The sequence below is a fragment of the Apus apus genome, chromosome 15 (genome assembly GCF_020740795.1).
Source record: "Apus apus isolate bApuApu2 chromosome 15, bApuApu2.pri.cur, whole genome shotgun sequence".
Lineage (NCBI taxonomy): Eukaryota > Metazoa > Chordata > Aves > Apodiformes > Apodidae > Apus > Apus apus.
This window is the reverse complement of record NC_067296.1, coordinates 2463369-2490017: the sequence shown is the minus strand read 5'-3', so window position 1 is coordinate 2490017 and position 26649 is coordinate 2463369. Positions and strand designations below refer to the sequence as shown.

The following is a 26649-nucleotide window of genomic DNA, read 5'->3' as shown; positions in this document are numbered from 1 at the left end:
TTTTAGAGAATTTCTTTCTACTCCTCAATTGTTAAATGTCTTCATACCTTCACTGTTCCTTAGCTGGAAGCTCCCTTTGGAGCTTTGGAGATCTCAGCTGGCCTGGGCAAGGAGAATTGCATGGTCAGTTCCTGCACCACCACAGCCCAGCGTGTGGTTTGCTGCTTGTTTTATTTTGTCTGCACAAACACAAGAGCAGAGGCTTTGCTTTTCTTTCTGCCAAGCAAAAATCTGATGGGAACATGGAGTTCATGTCTCCTGGGACTGTGTGGGCAGCGAGTCCGTGTCCCTCCTCCTGCAGGGTTTCAGTCCACCCTGCTGACTGGGCTGGGAAGCTCTGGGGCTGGGGTCTCCAGGCACAGCAGGACCCATGGCAACACTAGGTGTTGTTACAGAGAAGTGTGTCTGTGCTCTGATGGTTCCTGCTTCAGTCACTGAAGGTGGAATGCACCAGTTGGTAAACATGTGATGGGGAGTGGGTGGAACTGCTCAGGAAGCCATGGAAGGAATGAGACAAGCAATGATTGCTTTGTAGGGGAATACCAGAGGAGTGTCCTGCTCTGGCTGTCCCAGGGAGCATTGTGGGACCTCGGGAGCAGCCAAGCATCCCCCACCAGCACACTCCTGTGTGAGCCCCAGGGCCCTTCTCTGAAGGCCAAGTTGAGAAGATGTCTCATACTCTGGCACGTGTAACCTTTAAAATGCAGTTTAAAAACATTGTTTGAAGTGTAAACAGCTGTGAAGTGGTGACCCAGATTTCCAAGAGTCACCACAGGCTTTGGTGGGGGCTTTATTTGGTTGTGAGTCCTGCTTCTCAAGGAAGACTGAGGAGCCTCAGGAAGGTGCTGGCTGTGGAGCAGATCTCTCCTGACCAGCTCACTCTGATGCTTTGCTGCCAGCCCCTAACTCACTGCTGGGAGCTGATGCCTTTGCTGCAGACCCCAGGAGCAGGGAGTCTCACTGCCCAGCCTCACAACAGGGCTGTCTGGAACAGACCAGCATCTCCCAACCCCCCCTTCCCGGCTTCCACAGCTTTTTGCTTGTGGCCACGGGAGCAGCAGCCAGCAGAAGGTGCCTGTTGGGCAGCGTTGGAGGCTGGGCCAGGGGCTGCTTTCCCCCAGCTGAACTCGCCCTCCCTGGTGTGTGGTTCTAAGGCCCAAATCCTGCTGGAGGAAGGTTCCTCCACCCACTCCCCTCCTCGGAGCAGCTGCAGCCACAGCTCCCAGTCTGGCCCTTTGCCCCGCTCGCGGGGACACGGTGGCACGGCCACAATCCCACCAGCTGACACCTCACTCTGTGGCCAGAGGGGCTTTGCTCTGCTTCCAGATTGAAGCCCAGGCTCTGGCAGCTCTTCCACCTGGCTGGGAGGCTTTCAAATGAGCCTTTTCTTTTCCAAATTAGCCCGCTCTGACCTCTTGTGTAGCCAGGCAGGGTGCACAGCAAATGGTGCCTGCGCAGCACGCGGTGATCCCCGCGGAGAGCACTTGGCTGGGAGTGATACCAAAGCAGAGCTGCTTCAAACAGGAAATAAAAAGAGCGAGTAGCAGCATCTGCAGCCTGTTTTTCAGTCCGTGCTTTCTGCTTCCTCTCTGCATTTGGGTGGATCTACAGGAGAGGGTGTGAGCGGTGCAGTCTGGCAGGTGGTTCTGGGGAGAGGAGCAGGGGTTAGTGCCCTTGGCAAAGAGCTGTGGAATAGTAGGAATTAACAGATCGCTCGTTTTAATGTTACTAAATCTGGGCCAGAGGGGGATGAACAGTCCCTTCCAGAGCTGTTCGAGTCAACACCATCTTGCAGCTCTTGGAAACTCAACCCGTTTTCAAATGTGGTGCCTTTGGTCTTGCAGAGCTGCTGGAACTGCGGTCGCAAAGCCAGCGAGACGTGCAGCGGCTGCAACATCGCCCGCTACTGCGGCTCCTTCTGCCAGCACAAGGACTGGGAGAGGCACCACAGGATCTGTGGCCAGGGCCTGCACGGCCAGAACAAGCCCCTGGCTCTGCCCTCGGGCCGCTCGGCCACCAAGAGCCTCGATGGTGTGTCCAGCCCTGCCCTGGAGAAGACTTCGGCCACCACCTCCCGCTCCTCCACCCCCGCCTCCGTGACAGCGATAGATACAAACGGACTCTGAAGGGAGAAGGTTTGTGGGTCAGTCCATTTTGATTAGTTTCCCTGGTTTTGGTTGTTTGGTTTTTGTTGGGTTTTTTTTTTAAGCTGAAAAAAAAGAAAAAAAGCCCCACAGCAACTTGTATCACTTGACACGTCTGGCACACGCGCCTCCTCCCGGCGCCAACACTCGGGCTTTGCCATCTCATTCTGCCTTTTTTATTGTGGCTTGTGAAGACCTGGGGCTGGCCTTGCCCGTGGTACCCATGTGCAGGGGAACCAGAGCATCCTTGGGACCCAGAGGAGGCCGGGCACTTCCTTGGGGGTGGGACCTGGACTCAGTGGAGAGCACTGCCAGCACACGTGGGAGATGCTGAGCCCCGTTCTGATGGGTCAAATGTGCTCCAGCTCCTTTCCTGAGGTGTCTGAGCTTTCTTCCATCATAGGCATCTGGTTTTCCATGCTCCCAGACATGCTTGGATGGTTGTTGCTGTGAACAGACCCGAGCCAATTTCCCAGCTGCAGCATCTCCTCCTCTAGTGCAGTGGCAAAAGCCAAGCCCTCTTCTGCCTGCAGGTTGGCAGCTGATGGCTGCAGAGAGGGAGGAGAGGATCCGTCTGCCCTAAACCAAATGTCAGTACCAGGGAAGTACAGCCAGTTGCTCCTGGAGGGCTTGGTTTTAATCCCATTGTGTGATGGGACAGCCAGTTGCACGTCACCCTGGGTGGGACCTTGGCTGGGGGAAGAGACAGAGCAGATCTGGAGTCACTGTGGGGGGTTCTTGCCCTTCCCACCTCGGTGCTGTCGCTTTGCTGTGCGGAGTGTGTTTTATTTTCACTGCATGGAAGGTGTTGGTTTGAGAGTCCCTGCTGTTGTGTCTGATCACAGCAATCCCCACGATTGCAGCGGGTTGTTCATGGTCTGTTCTCTCCACCTGTTGCCCAAACTGTTACAGTAGCTGCAGGACTTGCTGTCCTGTGTTGGATCCTGCCCCCAGCTCCTGGGGGGGATTCCAGCAGTGCTGCTCCAACACCAGCTGAGCTCCTCTCCCTGGAGCTGTGCAGCCACCACCACCTCATCCAGCCTGCAAAGACCATCCCAAAGGTGCAGGCTCAGAGTGAGGTCCTGTGGGGATGGGATGGTCAGCCTGGAATGATCCACTGCTCAGAGAGTCCCTGCTGTGCTGTGGCAGGAGGGATGCAGGGCAGAGCAAACCTGAAAACCAACACCATTTTGGGGCAGAATGGGGCTCAGCTGGGATGCTCCATGGAGGTCACCAGCAGCCAGGGCTGGGCACGTGCCCTCAGGGGAGCTGCAGCCGTTCCCACCCGACGTGCCAGTGGGATCTGGGAAACAATCTACTCAACAAAGCTGTGTTTCTGTGACTGTTTTTGTGTGATTGCTGGGCTGGAGCCCAATGAAGCGAGTAATTCCCAAATTATTTTTGATCACTTTTTCAATTGGAGGTGGATAACAGAGATGTGATGGATCATCCCTGAGGCTGCAGCAGCGGCTCTGGCTGCCTGGGACTGCTGAGCCAGACGTCCCTTGGGGAAGGTTGTTTTGGAAGCTGCTGTCACGGGATAGAGCAGGATGATTCCCATGCCTGGGAGGTTTAATCTGGCAAAAAAAAGCCACAACACGTCCTGGTGTTGAAGGGCAGAGGGGAGCACCCCCCCCTGAACCCCCAGGAGCCCGTGCCTGGCTGCAGCAGAGCCCTGGGCTCGGGCAGGATGGTGCTGTGCCCTGGGGCTGCTGCAGCCCTGAGCTGGGGTGGCACTTGAGCCCCTCTGACCTGCAGGACAGGGGCCTGGGGCAGGTGTCAGCTGGCCCAGAGGATTGTACCCCAGCAGAGCCAGGGGCAGCCCCCCCCTGCACAGCCCCTGGCAAAGGCCCCAGGAAGTGGCAAAGCTTCAAAACACTCAGTGGTGCCGGGGCTGGAGGAGGAGGAGGAGGATGTGGAGCCAGGGGGGCTGAAGGGCTTTTCCTGCTCTTCACACCTGCGAATTCAGAGCTGCCTCAGGTAAATAACATTTGGCTGTGACCTCCCAATCCCCACTGAGGTCTTGACTGTCCACTGCGGGGGGGGGTCAGAAGTGTCCAACTGCTGCCAGGTTGGATAGGAAAGTAAGAGCAGGGCAGGGCTGGAAGAAATCTCTTGTAAATAGACTTGTCTTCCATAATTTCATGCAACTTTGATGGCCGTGTACTGAAATTAACCCCAGTGTAAATGAATGAAATACTAACAGTCGTGATTAGAACGATTGCTTCTTCTTTGGGTTTGTTTTTTAACATGGAATGATAAATGTGAAATTCAGCCACGGGAAGAGTTGTTGGGTTGAGGTTTCTGTTTTGGTTTTTTTGGGGTTTTTATTTTGACATTTAATTCTGTAATAGAAATTTGTTACTTCATTCCTGTGCATAACTTATTTAATGTACTGTATAAAGGAACTCAAACTGTTACAGATGTATTTAGTTTGTTCTACTCCAAAGTAGTCAATAAAAAGACTATATTCATCACACACTTGCCCCTTCCTCGCTCAGAAGCAGAGGGTTGTTGTGGTGCTCAGGCTGCTGCTGAGCAAGGTTGCTGGGCTGTGGCCTTGGCCAGGGGAGCTGCTGGGGCAAGAAAAATGCCTCCCCTGGGGTGGTGAAGCTGCTGCAGGCAGAGCTGGTGCCCTGTACCCAGACACAGGAGAACTCAAGTGCAAGAGGGGGGAGTATTTTTCCTACTAGGACACACTTGCTGTGGGCAGTCAGTGCCTGTCCTTGGTGGCACTTGCTTCCTGCTCTGTGACACCACATTTCACACCACCTCAGTGGATGCTCTGCTTCTGCAGCACCAACACAGACACCCTGAGTGTACAACCCACCACCTGGGTGGGCTTGGCTCTTCTCTGGCCCCAGGGCCTTCCCCACTCATGCCCCTCACCAATAATTCAGCTGCCCCCGCTGTCCAGCAGCACTGGTGCCATCACTGGTGTGTGTGTGTTGAGCTGCAGGATGAAGCAGCAGAGCTCTGGGCCACACAGCCTTCCCAGGAGGGGGTGCAGTGATTTATTGGGGGGGTGCACAGCCAGGCCAACCTCAAAGCCACAGCAGTGGCTGCACAGGCAGGGCCAGAAATACCTCGTTATCTTTTTGTTCCATAAAACACTATTTACAGGTCAGACAAGGCAGCTCCTTCTCCTCAGTGCTGGGAGGAGGGGGAGGAAGAGGAGCCAGGGTGTGAGAAGGGCTGAAGGCTGCCAGGACACAGCAACCAGAGCAGTGCCCCCAACCCAAGGGTGATGCTGCCACCCCACCCCTGCCTCCCACCTGCACTGCCAAGAGTGCCCCACTCCCTGGGCAGCACCCAGACACCCAGTGGGGGAAAGAAATTACCATGGAAAGAGCAAGAAGGGAAAACACTGCCAGGGCTGAGGGGCAGGCAGCCCCTGCCAGACCACAGGAGAAGACAAGGGACAGGGAGGTGACAAACACAAGCAAAGGAGGGGCTGTGCTGAGGGCTCCCAATCCTTCCACACGCCAGCGGTGTCCTGGGGGCAACTGTCCAGGGTCAGTTGTTGTTCATGATCCACCAAGATGCTGAGGAGAGAGAGGGGAAGGGGTAAGGGATGGGCAGTGGGTGTTAGGGGAGGGGGGGTGGGTCTGGGTCTTTCTGCAGGTCTCTGGCACCTGGCTATGAAGCAGCCACTGCCTGGGGCGGGGGGGAGCACAGCCATGGCATGGCCTGGAGATGGGTGAGCCCCACCCTGAGCAGAACATGGAGCTGTGAGGGTGGTGAGAGCCTGGCCCAGGTTGCCCAGGGAAGCTGTGGCTGCCCCATCCCTGGCAGTGTTGAAGGGCAGGTTGGATGGGGCTTGGAGCAACCTGGGCTGGTGGGAGGTGTCCCTGCCCATGCAGAGGGGTTGGAACTGGATGATCTTTAGAGGTCCCTTCCAACCCAAACCTTTCTGTGATGCTATGATGATCTGTTACCTGGGCAGTGGCCCCAGCTGCTTGGCTGTCCCAGCTGGAGAGCAGCCAGCAGGCTGGGGAGCAGCCCCCAGCACTGCCAGCCCACACAGCTGAACCCACCAGGGGACACAGGTCTCATTCTGGTTTAACAAAGACAATTTAGGTCACCCTCAAGCCAACCTTCTACTCTGGAGAGCCCCAAGGTGTCTGCTCCCTGCCTTGCTCCTGCCCTCTGCAGAACTCCAGCAGGAGCACGTGGCTCTGGGGGTCCCACAGCTCCCCAGGCTGGCCCCAGAGCCCCCTCACCTGGGAAGAGCATGGTGGTCAGCAGCTCCGGGGACTCCAACAAGCTGCTGATGGCCTGCTGGAAAGTCTTGCTGCAGCTGGACTGCAAGTGGCTGTAAAACAGGGTGCAAGGTGAGAGGGGGTGCAGGGCCTGCACCCTGTGGGTGCCCTGTGGCTGTGGGCCAGGATCCCTGCCACACAGGGGGGACAGGGCTGCTTCCACACCACCCACAGCAGGACACCCCCCCCTGCCCTGCTCCCCAAAGCCTTGCTGAGGGTGTTCACCCCCTTCCTCTGCCAACAGCCCCAGGGACACCGAGCTGAGCAAGGAGGGGGAGCAGCAGGGACCTGGTGGAGCCCTGAGAGGGAACCCCTTTCAGCCCCCCCACCCAGAGCACCCAGCCCCACTCAAGGAAAGTCTCCAACCTTCTCCATGAAGCCACATCCTGCCAGAACTCATAAAGGATGAAGCAGGCCTCATCTGTCAGCTTGCAGGCAGACACACTGTGAGGACAAGAGAGTGACACTGAGCCAAAGCCTGGCAGCTGCCCCAGAGCAGCCACGACAGTCCCACCAGGCCTGGCAGTGAGGGGCACAGGTCTGCAGGTGAGCCCCACCACGAGGCTTTCAAGGAGCAGGCTGGATGCCAGCACATGGCTCCAGGGAATCCTGACTCTGAACCCTCCCTGCTTTGCAGTTCCTGCAGCCAGACAGCAGAGCTTCACAGCTATTCAGCTGGTCCTTGCTGCTGCCCAGAAACCAGCATGGGAAGTGGTTTAGTAAGTATTTCCCAGCACATCCCCAGCACTGCAGCTCATCCTTCCAGCCCTGTGGAGCAGGTGGGTGGCCTCCCTCACCCTTCACACCAAGAGAAACTGAGGCATGAGTGCAAGGAGTCAAGATGACAGCCTAAAACCACCCGAAGTGATGCTGTTTCATCAGGCAATGCTTCCCACACTCCCTCCTGCTGGAGGAACTGGCTGGAGCCTTCTCCACTCCAGGGGAAGACAGAGGGAGAAGCAAGGCTCAGGGTGTGGGGCCTGAGGAGCCATCTGCACTCAGCTGCAGCAGCAGGAATTCCAGCTGAGGTTGAACATTTCCTCCAGCTGCTGCTGAGGGCTGGAGGAAGGGACCAAGCCCTGGGGGGGGGGGACAGCAAAGCAAGTCACCCAGCAGTGAGGAGGCTGTGTCCCCTGTGCAGGGGCCACAAGGCACTGTGCAACTCCCTGGTGTGAACCAGGGCAGTGGAATCTCCCTGGGCTTTGCTCCAGCTTTCCACTCACGTGGAGAGCCTGCCCATGCAACACTCCCCAGTTGTCTCCTCTCTTGACAGAAAAGCCCATCAATTTGAAAGAAAATAGATACCATTCTCTCTGCCACACGTGTCAAAACAAGGATCTTCCTTTTGTTTGGACTGAAAACGCAATTTTGTGCTGTTGGAACTCAAGAGCTGAAAAATGACCCTTTAAAATAGGAACAGCAAGAACATTTCCCACTGGATGCAGCTTGAAATCTGCTGTGGGAAAAGGGAAGTGCCTCTTGAAGAGCAGCTGTGCCATCTCCAGGGATGTGCTGGCAGTGGCCTATCACTGACCTCAGACTTGGGCTCTGCTGGGAGCAGGGCTGGGGAGCAGAGCCTTGAGGAGGGGGTGAGCCTCAGGTGCTGATGGCTGCTCCCCCCAGCACTGCTCACACCTCAACCACAGCAACGCTCCGAGACGAGCTGTCCCCTTGGCTTGTCCCCTGTTAATTTAAGGTCCCTTCAGTGCTGGAGGAATGTGCACTCACACGCAGAGGTCACAGCCATTCCTGCTGGCATCAAAACCACCCCCCTCCTTGCCCCACGCTGAGAAGAGGTTCCTGCTGGGAGCACCCACAGCAGGAGATGGGACCAGAGTGCAGGGACACACTGCAGCTCTGACACTGCCTCATCCTCCCTGCAAGGTCAAACCTCTGCGTGCAGAGCCCACCCTCGCCCTGGCCCAGCACACAAAATACTCCACAAAACACCCTTTTGTCCCCCAAAAGTGCCCTCTGGGAGCACGGATGAGCCACCACAGCCCACACTTACTGCAGGCAGCAGCTCTGCCCGGCCGTGCCCTCCGTGTAGGACCTGAGCGCCTGGCGGAACCTCTCGATGCTGCCCGTGGCCACCGAGATCTGCCTCTTGGCCACCAGGATGTGCTGCAAAGGGACAGCCACAAGGGACATCAGGGACTCGCCTGTCCCCTCCCTGCTCCCACCCTGCTGCAGGACAAGGCAGTGCAAGCACAGCACTGCAGGGGAAGCCAGAAGAAGGGGCTGGCACCGCAGCGCTGGGGACAACGCCAACATCAAGTGGCTTCTTCCCACCTGGGCAGGTTGCCTCTTGCAGGAAGGACTGCACCAACAGGAGAGGCTCCACCCCTTGGTGGCAGGGTGCTGCTGTGGGGCTGCTGCAGTTCTCTGTGTCCTTCCTCCTCCCCCCCAGAAAGAAGGTTCAGGACCCCTCCACTGGGGGTCTGCAGAGTCTGTGGGCACTGGGAGCAAGCCCGAGGGACTTGGGCACTCCCAGGTGGAGCACTGCCTGCCTCTGGGCTGGCCAAGGGCACTGCCTGGGGCTTCTGTGGACCTGATGGAGCTGCACTTGTCCTGTGGATGGTCCCTCAGCCCACTCACAGCTTTGCCTCCCACCCTGCTGCACGGCAGGGCAGCAGAGCCCCCACCAGACCAAAGCCAGGAGCTCAGCCCAGTGACACCAGTCTCAGGGCACTGGGGTGGAGGGGAGCTGTGCACTCCACAGGGATACCTGCAGGCAACAAGCAGCAGGACAGGGACTTACTTCATCTCTTCCTTTGCACATCTCCTCCTCCTTCAGTGGCTCCAGGCGTGGGCTCTGCATTCAACACCACAGGAAAAGCCATTGTTACTGGGAAAACTGTGCAACAAGATAAAACATGACAGCAGCCCCACAGCACAGCCCAGAGTGACAGGGGAACTGCTCTGGGAATGTTCCTTTGGGTATCTTGGGGAGAATGGGGATGTGACCTGCACATCCGTGGGGCTCAGTGGGTCCAGACTGACTTGTCAGGTCTGCACAGACCACGGAGAAAGCCCAGGGAGGAAGGAAGGGGGCTCTGGAGACAGCAGGGGATGAGCAGCTTTGCCAGGCTGGGTCTGGTGAATGGGTGCAGCTCTGTCATGATGCCAGGACCAGGGCCAGTGGCACAGGGAGAGGTCCCAGCACCATCCTGGCTGGTGTGGTGGAGCAGGGCAGCCCCCAGCCCACCTCCCCTCTGCCACACACCTTGCACTCCAGTTTCTCGATGAGCTGCTGGAGCTGGTTGATCTGTGCCATCCACTGGCTGTTGTCTTCAACACAAACACCTGCACGGGCAAGGGCAGAGGGATGTCACCAAAAAAAGCTTGTTTTTGTCATTGCAAAACCTTGCCCAAGAGCCAGAAAACCACTAGAGCTTGTAAACCTCTGATTTAAAACAAAAGACTTGTTTTTCTCCTGAAACTCTTCCCACTGCTCAGGAGATACAACGTCCCACTCAGCTGGCACTGGGTGTGATGGTCCAGGCTCTGTCCCAGACAAGCCCCTGATGTCCCGTGCTGCTGCTCCCACACCCACTCCAGGCTCCAGTGGGGCAGAGACACCATCCCAAGGGATGGCCAGGCTGCAGATACCTGTGGTGAGCATCCCAGAATAAGGGTCTGTGGGAGACAGGCGGAGGCTCTTCTGCCCTCTGCGCCCGCATCGCCTCCCTGCCCTCAGGCCAACCCAGGTCTCAGATTTCTGCACGTCCTTTCTGTAGGAGTGAAATGCAAGAAAGAGGGGTTGAAGTCACTCTCTGGATGGGGCAGCTTCACAGCAGGCTTGGAAAGGGCAGGTCCTGCTCCCAGATGTCCCTCCCAGGGGAACCCAGGAGCGCTGGTGGGGACAGGACCAGCGCATCCTCCCCCTTCACCTCTCCCGTCCCGCCTGCTCCTCCACGGTGTCCACAGCACACTCCAGCGAGGCCTGCAGGGACTGCAGCTGGTGCATGGTTTCCCGCAGCAGGAAACGGGTCAGGAACTGCTCCATCTTCGAGGAAGTCTCGTACCTCTGCAGGGAAAGGAGAGAGGACCCGTCAGATGCCTCCAGCTCAGCGCTGGGGGGAGCTGCACCCGGAGGGGGCTGGGCCTTCAGTAAACCCAAGGGGGTGGATCCAACCGAGGGCTTCATGCCCCCTCTTCCTGGGGAGACAGCACCGACCATCTCTGCTCTGATGGGATTTGATCCCTGCCCAACTAGTGACACGTGCTCGGGGCCACCCCACTGCCCACCCCCACGTCACCCACTGAGCACAAGTGACCCCAGCACAAGCCCTGGCCCACCTGGCTTGTGGCACTGGAGGGGTGTCCAGCAAGAACGAGGGGCTGGGTGTCCTCTCACCATCCTGCTCCCTGTGCCACATGCACACCAGGGGGGTTAGTGCTGGGGCGTGTCCAGGGGGGCAGGGAAGAGGCACTGGGGAGAACAAATTGTCCTACATCCTGGCAAGAAGGCAAGCTGGCCTGGAGGGACCCCAAGAGTGGGTTAGGATGCACACCACCTCCCAGGGGCACGTCTGAGAAGCACAGGGAGCCAGAGAAGTGCCTGGACACACACACAGATACCTCAAACTCCTTCAAAACTGCCCAGCTCGGGGCAGAGCTGATGGGAGGCCCAGCTGCTGCAGGGCTGCAAAGTCACTTCTTTTGGAGTGTTTGAATTAACCTGCTTTTCGTTTACACTCAGGGTTATTTCTGTGCCTATCCACCACCACTCCATCAGCATGTGTCCGACCAGGCTGGCAACAAACACTCATCCTGGCTCCTGCTGTGAATTCCAGCCACGCTGACTGTCTGGGGACAGCTGGTGGGCAGGGGAGCCCTGCTGGAGCAACTGCAGCAAAGCTGCCCTCTGAACGCTGCCTGGAGCTGCCTGCACCAGGAGGGGGCTGCACCAGCAGGCAGGGAAGCTCCTTCCAGCAGGCAGTGCAGCAGGACCCCCGAGGTCCACAGGGAGCCACAGGGGTGGGAGGAACGAGCTGAGGAGGAGAAGGTCCACAAAGTGCCTGCACTGCAGCAGCTCTGCTAGGGGAGGGGGCTTCTGGGGGTGGCACCAAAGGATCTCAGCCCCGGGTTCAGAGAATGAGCTGGTAGAAACCAGGGAGCTGAAGCTGCTCTTTGTAATGTTGGTATAAAAGTCATTTGGTGCTTGAGGGAGACAATTCAGCTCAGCAAACAGGTGGAAAAGAACTCATCTGGCTTTGCTGCTGGTTTAGTGAACTGACTCAGCTCAGCAGACGGTTAGAGAAGGATCAGAGGCTGCAGGGGGGAAGCAGCTGGGAAGCCCAGCTGTCACAGCAGGGCCCTCTCCCCACGGCTCAAGGGACACAGACATCACTGTGAGCATTCAGAGACAGAACTGGCAGTGGGAGGTCAAGGAAGGAGTCTCCACACAACGCAGAAGGGCCGGTAGCTCCACAGGAGCATCCACCAGAAGTCAACCCCTTTCTTTGACAAGACCAAGAAGACAGACTGGACCAGTCACCTCTACCTTCCCCGTGGTGTCCTCACATGCCACCGATGCACAGACCAGGAGCCAGGCTGCCTTCACAGCCCTGAGCACCACAAACTGCCTCTTTCATGTCCAGAGTCCAGCAATGCTACCACATGACTCAGGCCAAATATTTTCAATTCCTACTGTGTTTCTCTCCAACACACAGGAGAACTGAGGATCCCAAATTGCAGAAACCCTGCTCAAAAGCACATGGATGTGACCCTTCCAATGATGGTGTCACAGATCTCTTATGGATGGGGGTGCTGCAGGGACATGTGGGGTTTCTGTCTCCAGCCCAGTTCCAGAGCTGTGTCTGTGTGAGGGGAAGGCAAATGGAGAGGATGCTGATCCACCAAGCACTGCCCTGGGCTCATGCTGGAGCAGGTGATCACCCCATGTCAGCAGATGGAGTTTCATGGTAGGAGCAGGAAGCTGCTGCCACTGACACCATGTCCTGGCTGTGGGGGGCACATCCACCCTGCCCCAAGCCCCACAGCTCACCCCAGACATGCAGGCACAGACACCAGCCTGGGCTGCCACCCCCCAAAACCCAACTACCACCCTGTGCTTCGGGGGAGGACTTGGATCCAAAGCTGGTCATGCAGAGAGCTCCCCATCCTCCCGGCCCCAGCCCAGCTCACAAGGGACAACAGGATCCCACAGGGATCCCCAGGGATGCACATCAGTATTTTAGGGGAGCACTGCACACCCCGAGCCAGCTGCCTCCTCTCTCTCGCCTCGTCAAACACAGCACACCCTGGGAAATGCACCAGAGAGAAGGCTGGAAATAACTCTCTCTCAGGAGAGCCCCAAAAGCTGTTCCACCCTTCTGCATCAGCTTGGAGAAGTTCATGCCAGGGCAAGGAGTCAAAGGAAAAAACACACTTTCCCTTCAGTTCAGCTGCTCAGCCCCCTTTTTACTCCTCATCTTGGGGCAAAGAAGCAAAACCCTCTCGTCAGTGCTGCAGCACAGAGTTCCAGCCCTCTGTGAACAGAGGCTCAGTGAGCATGGGCTCTGTCTCACAGCATTTCCTGCTCATGGCACAGACTCAGGGAAAGGAGCCATGGAGGAAACAACTCAGCAAGCACAAGACAAGGATCTTTGGTCACGGACTGGTCCCTCAGCTCCACTGAGCCAGGTGAAAATCCCAAAGTTGCCAAGAGCTGCTGTAATTCTGCTTTTGAGAGGTTTTATTAGGATGACTCTGCAGAGCTGACAGCAGGACCAGTGTCCCTCTGCCTCTGTCTGACCAGCAGCTCAGTGGACAGTGTGCACATGGATGATGCTCTTCATCCACTTCCTACCAAGCATCCAAGGTACAGGGGGAAAGGAAGGGCTGCCCCTTCCCAGGGCCGTAAAACAGCATCAGCCCCAAGTACGTGACTAAACCATTGAATACATTTCAGATGCAAAGGGATCTGCTGCTCCTCATGGAGGGTCCCTTCCAGTGCTGCCCACTGCCTTCTTGCTGCTGTGTTTAGCCCTCAGTGCTGTGCACTCCAGACTCTGCTCTCCGATGCAGAGGCAGGGGGGCTCACAAAGCAGGAGGCTGCTTGCCCTAATTAGCAGCCTCCAGTCTGCCTCTCATCAGCACAAGCTGCAGGGAGAGCACTCGCCACAGGGATGAGCTCAGCACCAGGCTGGGAGTCAATGAATTCCACCATTTCCTACCTCCTCCCAAGCACCTTGCTGCTCCCCACAGCAGCTTTCCTGCCACGGTGGCTCCTGCCCTGACAGCCCAATGGTGTTGCTGAGTACAAGCTGTTGGGTCAGCCCAGAGCTGGCTCAGCTCTGGAGTCCCCATTTCCCTCTGCAGTGCTTTGGGGAAAAGACCTTGCTCTGGCTCAGAGACACAACACAGTAGCAGCATCCCCAGGCAGGACCCTGCAAGTGGTCTGCAAGGAGCTGTTGAAACAACCACAGCCAGAGCCCGACGAGGAAGGCATCTTCAGAGCACCAAAGCTCTACCCTTCTCCTCCTGCAGCAGCATGGCTCCCTCTCCTCCAGGCACTCTGCAGGCTGTGCTGCTGCAGCACTCACTGCACATGGAGACAACCAATGATGTGGGAGGTCCCACAGCTGCTGCCTCTGACACCCAAGGGTAACGTTGAGCCAGCAGCTGAGATCCCCACAGCCTCTTGTACCCATCCACCCTCCTGTGGTCCCATCCCTACCAGCTTGGTCTTGTCCATGGCTGCCAGGACTGCAGAGTTGAGGGCTTCCAGGGCAGAAAGCACATTCCTGTATTCTCCCAGGTATGCTGAGAAATAATCTGAAGCAGGAGAGAAGACCACGGTGAGATTCCTGAGTGTCTCCACCTCTGCCTGCCCTGCATTCACATCCCCCTGCAGAGTCATGCTCCCACCTGGACTGAAATGAAGTCCTTTCCTATCCCCAGGGAGAACATCCCATCCCCTTGGGAAAAGCACAAATGCCCTCTGTGCTGGGACTGTCAATGCCCAGGCCTGCCCAGGTCAGACATGCACAAAGCCCCAGCACAGCCCCTCAAGAGGGGAAGCCCCCCAGGGCAGGACCAGCACTCTACTTACCACACAGTTTCTCTGTGTCCACGTTACTGCAAGAAACAGAAAAACAAGCTTGTTAGATGATAGGGCTGGATTTAGGACAAACATTTGCAGTGAGCAGGGAGTTGGGAGCCTTGTCGTGAGCCCACAGTGGATTTACTGCTCCTCCCACATATTTCCAAAAGCTGTATTATTAAAAAAAAAGAGCTGCCAGCAGCTCAGGAGCCATGCCCAGCACCTGCAGGACCCAGGCAGGGCTGCAGGGCATCACCTCTGCTTCAGAGGCTGAAGGAGCAAGCAAAGCTGCTCCACCAACACCTTCTGGAGCTGGAGTGTGTTGGGAAAGTGTCTGTGAGCAGGATGGGGCTGGGCCAGGGGAGGCAGACAGCACCTTGAGCCCCAGCCAGCTGGATGGGCAGTCCCACTTCCAAGCCCTGGAGCTGATGAGCCCCAGGAGGTGCTTCTTCAACCCAACCTTTTCCCCCACAGGTGCAAAGCATCCAGCCAGGGCTTGTGTCCCCTTGGCCTCAGCCCAGGTCCCTCCTCGTGGCTGCCCCACAGCCCCAGCCCCACTCCTCTCCCACCTGCCCCATAGGTGCCCTGCCTGTTCCTCCTCGTCCTGCCTTCAGAGCCTGGGTGATGTGGGGCTGCCTTCAGGCTGCCAGGGCAGGGGCTCGATGGCTTCACACCCCACCAGAGGGGCTCTTCCTACTAGGAAGGCTATTGAAGCAGGGATCTGGGTCCAAAAAACCTGGAGGTAGGGCTATTCCCCCAACCCTTTCAATAACAGAGAATGATGCCTGCATCCCTGCAGGGCTTGGACAGGCCCCTCCTGTTGCTAATAAAGGTGCTGCTGGGGTGGAGAGGGAGGAGGGAGCATCCAGAAACAGCCACGTATTTTTGGGACAGGATGTCAAGCAGAACTGTGGGTTCACATGAAGCTTTGGGATCCTTCCAGGATCTGCCACAGAGGCAGAGCTTCTTGCCCTGCCCAGCAGCAGCTGCAGAGCTTGCAAGGAAATGCCCCATGGTATCATTTATTCAAAACAGCCTCCAATCAAGATTCTGTTGTCTCAAAATCCCCTAAATTATTACAACCATTTTTAATCCTGATTGGAAAAGTGGAAGAGGGCATGAAAGTTTTTTTTTAGTGTTTAAGTGCTGTCACACATGGAGGAACTGGTAATACCTGAAGTTTGTTGGGCTCCAAACACAAGGAGGGCTGCAGTGACACTGCCCAGGGGAAGTCAAGCCAGGGCTGCACAGCCCTGTACTGGTCTGACACAACTCAAAGGCAAAGGGGCACAAACACCCCGAGGTGCAACTAGAGCAGAGTGTTGGGTGTCCAAATTGTCATACCAGGCACAGCTGTAATAATGTGAGCAAAATCTTCCTACAGCTTTTCCCCCAAAACATCAAAGGCTGGTCTCTGTCTCTCTTTCTGCTGGGCTTCCACTCAGTGTACTTCAATAACAGGCAGTGCTTCAAATGATGAAAATATTTTGGTGTCATCACATCACCCATGGCAAGGGGGCTGCAGATTCCTCTGTTTAGGTAATTCCAGCAGGCACCTACTCAAGCAAGGGACACTGGCAGGTTTAGGATGTGATTTGACTCATCTATTTTAAACACCTAATGCAGGAGCTGATGAAGGCAGGGCTCTGGTGCACTGTCCTGGCACTGCAGACAGTTTTTAAAGTGGATTAAAAAAGAACAGTCTTTCCCTTGAGAGGCAATACAGAAAATCAGCAAAACCACGGCCCCTTCTGCCAACTCCTGCCCATCAAACTTTGCTGATCCCCTGAGCAGCCCCGTGCACCCAACCCCAGCTCTGCCACACAGAGTGACTAGGTTTTGAAGCACAAATTTAAATTGGAAACATTTAAACTTGCTCATTCTGAGTTTTTCCACTTATCCCTGAAAGCTGCCTGGAGCCTGCAGAGCCACTGCTGCTGCACTGCCACAGAGACCTGGCACTGCAGCACTGCTTGTTAGACCTGTGTCCCAGAGTATTAACTGCAGCCACTGGTTCCCATCCAAGAAATGGGTAAAAATCACACAAGTTGGGGTATGAACATGAGATAACAAAATACACAGTGCATACTTCCTGCATATGTTACCTGGACATTTCTATCTGTCTTCAGTGAGAACCTGGGGCTGGTTTCACCAGGAAGAAGGGGTCACAAGCTCAGCACACTGCCCAGAGAGCTGGGCATCTGTGTGACAGAGCTACCATCAACCCTGGGGCTAAGGAGAGGCCAGGGATTATTAATAACTCTATCTTGTCTGGTTGCTGCCTAAACACAAATGTTAACTAATCAATCACTAACACAACAAAGAGTTGAGCACTGAACTAATCAGCAAGATCTTGTGGCAAAGCTGAGCCCTGGTGGAAGATCTGCTCCCTTCCCAACACAGCCTGCTCCATCAGCAACCCTGCATGGCCACCTCTTCCCATGCTCCACATCCCCCAGGGTGCAGATAGGGGCAGGACAGAGCACAGGACTGATGATGCCATTTCCATGCTCCCAGAAGCTACTTCATACCAGAAACCAGGAGGAGCCTGCACATCAAATCCTGACCCATTTTGCAGGTCTGCAGTGGGGCAGCAGGATTTGCTCTGCTCCTGTCTCTGCCACCCCCTCTCCCACTCAAGAGAAGAGCCATCCTCTGCCTCCAAATCACTCATGCTGAGACTCTCCACATTTCCACATAGCTGTATTTTGACTGTGCTCAAACCACTGATTAACTGTAATTAAGCTTGAACTGATGATGAAGGATCTTGTCATCATTATGCTGTTGGGATTGTCAGAATACGCCTGGAATTATGGAAGAAAACAGCAATCAGCTTCAGCAAAGCAGATGGGAATTTTTTTATTTATATCATTTATCACATTGGGAACCTCTGCTGCCATCACAGATCTGGTTTCCAAACCTTTCCAGTGTGACCCTGAGTGTCTCAGTCACTCTCCATCATTCACAGACAGGCAGATGCTACAGCTCAGAGTCTCTGATTAAGAGAGGGGAGGGAAGTTCACACGAGTTCCTCCTACAGAACCTGAGGTTTGAGGTTATTTGCACAAAGAGTTGTTAAAAACCACCAGGTCAGCACTCCCACCTCTTCTGCCTCAAGGTCAGAGACACAGGCTTGGGACAGTCTGTACCAGTTCTTGCCACCACCCTCTGACCACTCTCAAAGGAAGATTTGCCAGACCTTATTTGTCCAAATTTTTCCCTACAGATGCAGGACATAAAGACACATGAGGTCCACACAACATCTCCCTGGGCAAGTTGAACAGTCCTCTGCAAAAAGCAACACAACATCCAGTCCAAAGGCCTTTGCAAGGTGTTTTAAGTCCACCAAGTTGTCCCTGTGAGACCCTGGGATCTGCTGCCATCCTGCCTGGCTGGGCTGAGGACAGAGACAGGGATGCTCAGAGAGCAAAACCACACAGTGCAGCTCCCAAGCCACCTCTGCAGCAATGGAGCTTTCTCACCCCTTCAAACACACTTCTCCTCTCACACTGACGTTCCAGTGGATGAAGATACCTTTCCAGAGAGGTGAATCCTTCTGCCCTGCATCACTGGCAGAGCTGGTGTGGAGCTTTCTAACAAGCTCAAAGAAACAGAGGAGCGAGCTGTTGTACCAAACTGCAACGAGGAGATGAATTTGGTTTCAACAGGTTGTTTTAAAAGTCAAAGAATTAGAGCGAGAAGGTATTTTCAAGCCAAAATGGAAGTTTTCAGAAATGCTAAACAAAAAAAAGCTACAGGACATGGAAGAAGCACAGCAGGTATGGTTATAGAGCTTGTAGTTGCCTTCCAGCTTTGTAATTCTTTGAGTTACTACCTTGGATAATAACTCTTGAATCTGGCAGCACATTTCAGCCAGCTCACATATTAAGCTTTTTCCTCAACATTCCTCATTTTTCCTCAACAATTATTAAGTTCCTGCAAGTACAAGGCAGGCAGGCAGGCAGGAGGAGAGAGGCTGTCCAGTCTCCCTGCTGAGAGGACAGCAGAGCAGCAGCACAGTTCTTACAGACACCAGAGGTTGTACAAAGGAGCAAGTCCCCCTGCACACCCCAAAACCAAACACCAGAAAGTCCAGCTCTACACACAGAGCAACAGAGAGCTCTGTGAGGCCCAGTGCACTGAACACTGATTTCTGCACGTGCTGCTGTGTAGGGGACAAGCAGTCCCTGGGGACACACGAGGCCATGACTCCCTGGGGACAGGCCTGTCTCTCCAATTCCCTCCTCCCAGCAGGCACATGGCTCTAGGTCAGGATCGGGTACCTAAGCAGACACAGAGCTGCTCCACATTGTCTGCAGGGCCAGGATGCCTCTTACCAGACAATAAGATGAGTGCCAGGCTCCCTCTCCAGGAGGTCCCACCTCCTCCTCCTCCAGGAGCTGGGGATGAAACTGGAGAAATCACTTCCAGTTCCCTGCTGCCACCTCCTGCATCTCACCTTGCTCCTGCCTGCTCACACTGAAGCTGTCCCACACACTGACCCTGCACATGGACCATGTCCCAGCCAGGGACAGAAACAAGACCTGCACCTGCAATGGCCTCAGAGCTGGATTTTCCCTTCTGCTCCTGCAGAAATGAGGGCATCCTCACAGGGCTGGAGGGCTGGCACCTCCTGTGTTTGCTCCAAGTCACTGAACACAGGAATTTTGAAGCCAGCTCTGTCCACAGGGTCCCTCTGCTCTTCATGGCAGAAAGAGATCAAAGCCCCAACAGTTATGCCCTGCTAATGGATGTCACCAGCTCAGTGCTGCAACTGCCACGTTGTCATAGCTACCTCACTGGCAGTACAGGTAATGAGTTATGGAGAACACCACCACAGACAGGGCCATGCAGAGCTCTCAGAGACAGCCCAGGGTCCTTTGGTTAGCCCTGTTTATCTGCTCTGCACAGACAGAAGCAGCCCAGCCTGAAAACAAAGGTAAACCAGGAGATCTTTATGTTCAGTTAAGGGCACAGTTAAAACTCTCTGCTCTGCTCCATCCCATGTTTTCCAGCACTACTGTATGGAGGGGTGACTCCAGGTCACCCCAAAATGGAGCAAGAGGAAAGGAGCATTTCCAAAGGAAAGGGAATGACTCACTGCTGACTGCCTGGGATCACAGCCCAAGGAGACAGGTATTCTCAGGAGACATCTGCTCCCACATCCAACAAGCCCAATTGGCAAGCCAGGCAGCAACAGGCAGCCAGGCTTACAAGAAAGCAGACCCAGGGACTGCACACATCAGCCCACTTCTCTGTCCCAGCACAAAAGCAGGGACATCACCTAAACCCTGATGCTTAGCAAGAGTCAACCATCCCCATTCCCCCAGAGCTGAGTGGATGACGAGGGGATTTGCAGCCAGGGACCACTGGGTACCTGCCCTCAGTGGCTGCTGGTATCCTGGTGTGGCACAGACCCTCTTTGCCTCTGCCCTAGGTATCTGCAAAGCCCTGGGACCAGCATGTACAGCTGAGGCTGCTCTGAGTTACTACTCCCTGGCAAGACCTGCTTGGCCACTGCCCTGGCCCAGGACATCAGAGGTGCAGGAGGTGCTTCCTGGGGTGCCAGGGAAGTGGCACCAGCCAGAGCTGAGCCTGCTGCCCAAGACCCAGCTGAGCCAAACAGACTCCTCTAGATAGCACCAGTCAAGAGGAGATGAGGGCTAAGTGCAATTACTTCTGTTCTTTGGGAGTTTCCTTTTTTAAAAGTAGCTGGCCTAAATTCAGTTACACTCAGAGTGCCCACTCCTGGTGGGGAACAGCTCTTGCATAAGTGAAAAGCAGCTCCTTGTGGCAGCAGTGGCAGCCTGTGCCTTTGCACAGTCTGTGCACCGTCCTCACACCACCACATGCTCCTCCTGCAGACACAACCTGCTCTGTAGGGCTGCATATTTCTGGAATACATTTTTCAAGCTAACACATAATTCAAAATGAGTGTTTGCTCTTACGGAACCACAGTCAACCCGGTAACGACTGTTCTCAAAATGTCTGGCTTCTCTCACCACCGAAGCTCATGGCTGGTGTTCCATGGGTTTTAACATCTGCGTGTCACAAGAGGTAGGTTTATCTCACCCTGACTATTTATTGCACCCGCCTCCAAATGTCCTCCATCTATAGCAAAGCAGTTTTACATCCTCCTTCGTCTCCTCTCTGTGCCACCACGGTACTTACTCTGAATGGCGCCTGTCAATGCCACTGAACAACTCCCACAGCTCCTCTGAGCTCAGGATCCCATCAGCAAAATAGTTCTTGAACTCCTCAAATGACAGCTTCCCATCATCTGCATTTAAATAAAAGGGAAGAATAATTATATATCTGCAAAAAGAAGCGCACGAGCCCCAGCGATCCTCCCAGCAGCTTCTCCTCCGGGAGCGTGGGACGGGTGGGCATGTTGTGCATGATAATTAGAGCAGATATCTCGTGGAAAGCAAGTCCCACCAGTCCCCATCAAAAGCCCAGGAGTGCTGGCAAGCAGGGACACTGCTGCTGGAACTTCAGGTGGGAATTTCAGCCCCTTCCAAAGACCCCACTGCACTGCTGTGAGAGATGCCTGCAGACGCTCGTGCTTCGATGGCTCTCCAAGCACAGTGCCCGTTACAAAGAGCACTGCAGGACAGCACCAGGCTTCCAGGGAGAGAAGATCTCCACTGACTCAAGAGCTTTTTGCTTCCTCTCTGTGGAGGACTTCAGCTCCTGGGCTGCATTTTGATTTGTAACAAAAGTGGCTCCTGAAGCCTGCAATCTACCACGGAGAAGAGCCCAAGAGGATGCAGGAAGGGTCAGAGAAACAAATTATGATTTTGGACTTCTTGGTTTATGGGTGCTAAATTAAAAAGCATGTAGCAGAGCCTAAATCTCAAACCAGGGGCTCCAACAGGCACACAGGAACAGAGCCACCCAAACAGGAACACGTGCAAACCCCAGACTGAGCACAGAGACTGAATCAGTCTTGCAAGTGACAGTGAAAGAGTCTGCTGGCCCCCAGGCTGTTGCTGCACAGCTTGGTTTGCCTTCCCACCTCACTGTTGGCAGTGCAGCAGAGACCCTGTGGGTGAGGGCAGGAGAAGGGCTCAGAAGAGGCTCTGTCCTGCATGCTGCATGGATGGTGAACTGGGGAGCCCACCTCCCCATCCCCCAAAGGCCAGGCTCTTTGCTCCAGGTCAAGCAGAAAAGCATTTTTCTTGCAGGTAAAAAGCTGCTTGCCCCTTTTCCTGTTCCTTCACTCTTTCAGCCAAACCTCCCAGCAGGGAGGGGCTGCACTGCTTTGCCCAGACCCAGGCAGGGAAGGTGGAGGCAGAAGCAGGAACAAAGCACTCACCGTTCTTGTCGGCTCGCCGGAAAATCTGCAAGAGAGAAAACATGACAGGGTTTAGTGAGGCAGCAAGGAGAGCAGACTTGGCACTGCCACCACAGGAAAACCACCTCCCAAAGCCCAGGGAGCCAGAGAAGACCCCCCAGCCAGGGCTGCACAGGCTGTTCTAGAGAAATTCCCCTTTAAAACAGTTAAAACAATTTCTTGTCTCCAACGTGCAAAGGTCTCAGCACAGCCGCTGCCACCCGACCAAGCCCAGCACTCACACCAAGCCTCTTTCAGAGAGCACAGAGGGAGATGGAGTAGAAAGGGCTTTGCTACATCCTTGTGATGGAAGGTGTTTAATTTTTCAGACCCTTTAAATGAAAGAACATTAAGCTTAAAACCACTCCATAATGGGAGCACTTTGTGTATCACCACTGACACTTCAACCGTCTGCACCGAGCTTTTGTCCTGCACTCTGCAATCACCCTCCACAACAACCCTTCCTGCAACATCTCAACATGCACACACACTGTAACTAATAATTAATGAATTAATTAATTGGTAACTAACTCCATCACAGAGCACAGCTGGAGAGCTGCTCCAATTCAGGGCCTCAAGTCAGGTTCCCAACCACTAGGCTTCTGCCTGTGGCCCTGGAAAAAAGCTCCTTATTCCTGCCTGGTTCCTCTTTCACCAACAATTACCAGAAGGTGTGGAGCTGACTCCAGTAAGGACCACCATAATTTCCAAAACCTGGGAACATCTTACCAGACCAAACAGCACAAGATTTTCACCAGCACATCCTAACAGAGGCAACGACAGAAAGTTGTGTGTGTGGCAACTCTCTTATTTCTAATCATGCTTTTTAATCATCCTGGTTGATGAAGAAATCTGAAGGGTCTGCAGAAAGATCAGGAATGAGAAAATGAGGGAAAAGGGGGAAGACTACAGTCTTTTCCATGCACCTGCAAAGAGGAGACTGCTGATAAAGCCACCCCCAGACTAGCTCTGTGCCCTGCTGCAGGAAAAGCTGTGCTGCCAGCTGCCCCCTCCAGCACTGCTCACCCACAGCCCTGCTGCACATTCTGAGAGCACAGGCCCTTCTCCAGCCACAGAAACAGCCCTGAAAAATCACTCTGAGGAGAGGAAACAACTACCCAGAGAAACCTGCACTGCTCACTCCTGAGGAAGCTGCTGGCTGGCAACTGAATGGAAGCTTTTCTGAGGCTGGTTCCAGCAGGGAGCTCCCTGGTCCTTCCCTGTGGCTGAAATTAGGAGCAGGAACACCTGCTCAGAGGATGCTCTTCTGAGCAAGGCAGGGTCCTCCTGAGTTGCTTCAAGGAACAGATGCTGCCTCAAGCCTACCAGCATCAGGTAACCATCCCTCCAGGACATGGGCTTCCAGCTGGCCAGGCTGCTTCCCCTGCAGGTCAGCATGGCAGGCACTCTCTGAACCCCCCCGTAGGACCCGCTGGATGCGCTTTGGAGCTCCACCACCACCAGCTGAGACAGGAACCTGCAGCTCCCACATGCTGGGGGTTTCTCTGGGTTTTTAAACAAGAATTTCTCCAGGCTTTAAAAGGGCTCGCTTGTGCATCAGGGGTCTCCTGGCTGCAGGGGCAGCTCTGCCTGCAGGCAGGGGCAGCACCAGTGGGTCCCACCTGCCTGTAGCACCCTGCCATCTCCCTGCCTCGGGAATGCTGCTTTCCATCAAGGAAAAAGGTTAATCCTGCAGAGCTCACTGTCACTGGAGGGACACATGGTTCACGCAACAACACATCTAGGATTCCAAATGTCTCTGAGGCCAGGTCACTCATCCCAAAGGCAGTCAAGTGTCACGCAGGCACTTAAGAAATGCAGATTCAAGGAAGGTCAAACATTTCCCACTCCCAGGCTGGCCTCGCTCAGCAGGGTCTGTCTGCAGGCTGGGAGGGAGAGCACGATTTCAGAGGGGATCCCATGGGGCTGAGCAGGTTCTTTATCCAGCATGAACCCATCTTGGATTCAGCATGAAGCTCAGCAGAGCTGAGGCTTCTCCCTCACACAGGCTGCCCTGCTCCTGCCATGTACACACAGTAGCTGCCTGGAGCTCCAAGCAAATCCACGAGGCACAAGCAGCGGAGCTGCGAGAACCCGTCGAGGCAAGACCAGGTCTGTCCCACATTCCCCAGGGATGGTGGGGTTCCTGGCTGCCTCCAGCCAGCCCGTCCTCGGCCGACCCCAGCTGCAGAGGGGGGCCTCGGTGAGCACCACACATGGGGGAAAACACAGATGGCTCCTGTGCACGAGGCAGAAGCCAACTCCAGTCAAGCAAAACCAGCACAGAGCCGCTTTCATAGGACGGTCCCTGCCCGCCCATGGCAGATGAAGTGCTGCTCCTGGAGCAAAACCCCTGGGACAAAGTCAGGGAAAAGTGGTGCAAAGCCAGGCTGGGAATGGGATCAGGTCTCTGCCGACTGCTGGAGAGGCCCTACAGAGAACCCCTCACTTGCACTCGGGGGGCAGTGGCAGTCTCAGAAACACAGGGATGCTGCCTCAAGCCCAAGACGTTTCCCTCAGTCCCCACCTCCTGGGCTTGAGTCCAAGGAGCTGCAGCAGACACGATGGAACTGATGGTGGAAGCACTGAACCAGCATTTATTTGGGGATGAACCCCCCCACACCCTGGGAAGGAGGGATGCTATGGGCCTTCTCCCTGCCTGCAGGGTTAGAAGCAACCACAGCAGCAGGACATGCAGCCAGGGACAGAGCAGCTGTTGGGGAGGGGACAGCCACCCCAGGGACACTGTGCTCAATGACCTACCCCAGGCAGCTGTCCAAGTGGCTTTTCTGAACCTCTGCTACACCAAGAGGGCAGTAAGCAAACCCCGGGGCTCCAGCCTGTGGGACAAATCCCCCAGAAGCTTGAGATTTCTCCACAGCTACTGCAGCAACGCTGCAGTTGGTACCTCGCCTGCAGCAAAGCATGTCAGGCAAAGCCCTCCTCCTCTTCCTTACCCCTCCTGAAGGAAACCAATCTGTGGGCACAGGAACTGCTTGGGTCCCAGAAGAAGCAGCAGCTGACACCTGGGATCTGCTGCGGGCAGCCCTGGCTTCCCACTGCCCGAGGGGCAGGGTGGGATCCTGCCCCACTGTGGTGGGGGCAACTCAGCCTGACAAGCCTGGGGGGCAGCTGCAAGGCAGCCAACTGCCCTGATCCAAAGGCAGAGACACCAAACTCACCCTGCCAAGCTCCAGAGCTGAGGAGGGAGCAAAGGGAGCCACGGGGAAGAGGAAGGGAAGCTGCCAGAACCCGGAAAGCAGCCGCTACTGCCGGTGTTTTAATACTTCCCATTTTAATTGCCTTAATGATACCCTGAGGATAGATGTGGGACTTAGCAAGTGCCTGGAGGAGCTGGGATGGAACACAGCTGTCACCACCAACCCCCCTTCAGCCCATCTTCCATCAGCCAAGTAATTAGTGCTATTAATGACACTGGCTGGAGAGCCCTGCAGCCTGAAATCCCCCCACTGCAGGAGAGAGACCCTGACCCACAGCTGGAAGCTACAAGCACCACTGCAGCCAAGGGAGCTGCACTTTCCAGCTGCTCCCTGGTGATGCCAGGATGTCTCCCAGGCAGAGGACCAGACCAGGCATGGCATTCAGCTTCCTGAAGTGCTGCCTGAGATACCCAGCTCCCCTCCTCTAGGATGAGCTGGGACACACGGGCATGGCACCACCCAGACAAGGACAGGACAGAGATGACACCTGGCAACATCCTGTCCAAGTCCAGGGTGCCACGGCAGCCCTCACCTTAACCCTTCCCAGTCCCTGCGGCAGGGCAGGGGCAACACCTCCATGTCTAAGTCTCCTTAGTTCCATGGGGTGACTTAGACCCCAGTGGTGCCAAAGCCAGGGGAATGCAAGGGCTGGTGGCCCACCAGGGACATCTGGGCACTGCTCACCCAACCCAGGCATCCTGCAGCTCACAAAACACAGCCAGGAGGCAGGGGGAGGAGCAGCTCTGATGTGCTCCGGCACCGCAGGTGGGCTCTGACCCCAGCCTGTGCCACTTGCCCAGGCACACAGCCCCGGCCCCAGGGCACACAGCCCTCGCCACGGGGCTCCAGGGGACAGCAGGCGCTGCGACCTGGCTCGTCAAAACGAAGATGATGCCACTACCTGCATCTCCAGCCGCCGGGATGCCCAGCGAACCTCCAGCCCGCACATTCTCCTCCCAAGCTCCCGGCGCGGTGGGAGCGGGCGGGGATGGGGGCTGCGGGAGCCACAGACACGCTCTGCCTGCGGGATCCCACGGCTTCCCACCCCTCCCGCAGCTTTCCTGCCACACGCACGCACAGCTCCCGCCGCGGGAGTCACGATCAGCCAGCCCTTGAGAAGGAGCCGGCTATTTCTAGCTACTCCAGAAGCCCGCAATTCACCGAAAGGACACAAGACTCTTGAGGACGATTTAGCGCATCACGACCCACGCCTCGATTCGCACTCAGAGCAGCAGCCGGGCCCGCTCCCTCGGCCCTCGGGTTCGGCTCCTCTGCCGAGGCAGGCGGGAAAAGGGCCTCTCTTCACCGCGGGGGTGGGACAGGGGGAGGGTCGGGGGGACCTGCCCCCGCGGTACTCACGTCGTGGAAGATGGGCAGCGGCTGGCGGCGGGGCGCGGGGCCGCGCTCGGCGGACAGCAGGCAGACGGCCAGCAGCTCGGCGCACGCCATCATGGCCCCGCCGGGAGCGGGCGCTGGGCGGCCCTAGGGCGCGGTTCCCCTAGGGCGGGGTGCCGGAGGGCTCGGTGCGGTGCTGCAGGGCTCGGTGCGGTGCTGCAGGGCTCGGTGCGGTGCCCCAGGACACAAGGCAGGACCCCCCGTTCGCGGCGCAGCCCCGCGCCCAACTGAGCGGCCC

General features: G+C 55.9%; 2 protein-coding genes across 3 annotated transcripts in view; one reads left to right on the top strand and one right to left on the bottom strand.

Annotated features, from left to right (window-relative positions):
- CBFA2T2 (CBFA2/RUNX1 partner transcriptional co-repressor 2) overlaps positions 1–4621 on the top strand; it is a 68783-nt gene extending 64162 nt beyond the window's left edge. For both annotated transcript variants that reach the window (XM_051633494.1, XM_051633493.1), the window contains exon 11: positions 1845–4621. In XM_051633494.1, the coding sequence (XP_051489454.1) occupies positions 1845–2126 (282 nt within the window). In that variant the 3' untranslated portion in view covers positions 2127–4621. The remainder of the gene's footprint in view (positions 1–1844) is intronic.
- NECAB3 (N-terminal EF-hand calcium binding protein 3) lies at positions 4514–26649 on the bottom strand. The gene is made up of 13 exons (XM_051633529.1): positions 26376–26649; positions 21778–21802; positions 20631–20739; positions 14469–14494; positions 14094–14191; positions 10300–10436; positions 10019–10140; positions 9633–9712; positions 9168–9221; positions 8418–8530; positions 6773–6850; positions 6368–6459; positions 4514–5689 (listed from the first exon to the last, which is right to left on the bottom strand). The coding sequence occupies exons 1-13, from the start codon at positions 26466–26468 to the stop codon at positions 5661–5663; spliced, it is 1056 nt and encodes a 351-aa protein (XP_051489489.1). The 5' UTR covers positions 26469–26649; the 3' UTR covers positions 4514–5660.